Source organism: Aptenodytes forsteri, unplaced genomic scaffold, assembly GCF_000699145.1.
Source record: "Aptenodytes forsteri isolate BGI_AS27 unplaced genomic scaffold, ASM69914v1 Scaffold870, whole genome shotgun sequence".
In the NCBI taxonomy this organism is placed as follows: domain Eukaryota; kingdom Metazoa; phylum Chordata; class Aves; order Sphenisciformes; family Spheniscidae; genus Aptenodytes; species Aptenodytes forsteri.
The window spans coordinates 222,342-222,921 of NW_008795708.1; the positions used below are offsets into that span (position 1 = coordinate 222,342).

General features: G+C 61.9%; 1 protein-coding gene across 1 annotated transcript in view; it reads left to right on the forward strand.

The window, feature by feature from the left end:
* The first annotated feature begins 98 nt into the window (after positions 1 to 98).
* LOC103902258 (IQ motif and SEC7 domain-containing protein 3) overlaps positions 99 to 580 on the forward strand; it is a 182,439-nt gene continuing 181,957 nt past the window's right edge. The window contains exon 1 of the mRNA XM_009283285.2: positions 99 to 435. Coding sequence (XP_009281560.1) covers positions 170 to 435 — 266 coding nt within the window. The 5' untranslated portion in view covers positions 99 to 169. The remainder of the gene's footprint in view (positions 436 to 580) is intronic.

Sequence of the window (580 nt, forward strand, 5' to 3'; positions counted from 1 at the left end):
TCGCCTGGGCAGCCGCTGCTCTAGGAGGGGAAGAGCGGAGCTCACAGGGGGGGCTGGTTTCCGGCGGGTTATTTATTTCTTCCCTCTCCCTTAAGTTCCCAGCGGAGCGGGCTGGCCGGCACCTGCGCCCCCCACCTGCTTCTCGGAGGGTGAAAGGTGTGGGGAGGCCATGGAGAGCCCAGCGGAGAACCCCAGCAAGGCGGCGGAGTACCTGAAGGAGCTGAACAAGATTATTGAGACGCAGCAGGAGCTGCTAGAGAAGCAGAAGCGGAGGATAGACGAGCTGGAGCAGCAAGTGGCCAAGTTGTACCACGAAAACGCCTGTCTCCAGGACGAGCATCACCGGCACCTGGCCACATGCAGGCTCCAGCAGAGCGTCCCCCCCGCCTACCCGGGGGTGCTGAGCGCCATCCAGGAAAACGCAAAGCACGAAAAGTAAGTGCTGCCCGGGTTTGTTTGCCCTTTTTCGAGGAGGGTGTTTCTGTAGCGGGGCTTTCCTTCCCTTTCGTCTCCCGCTTTCCGTTTCCTAAAGCCGCCCCGCGTACAAGCCCTGGGAAGCAGCGGAGCTCTCTGCCGCGTG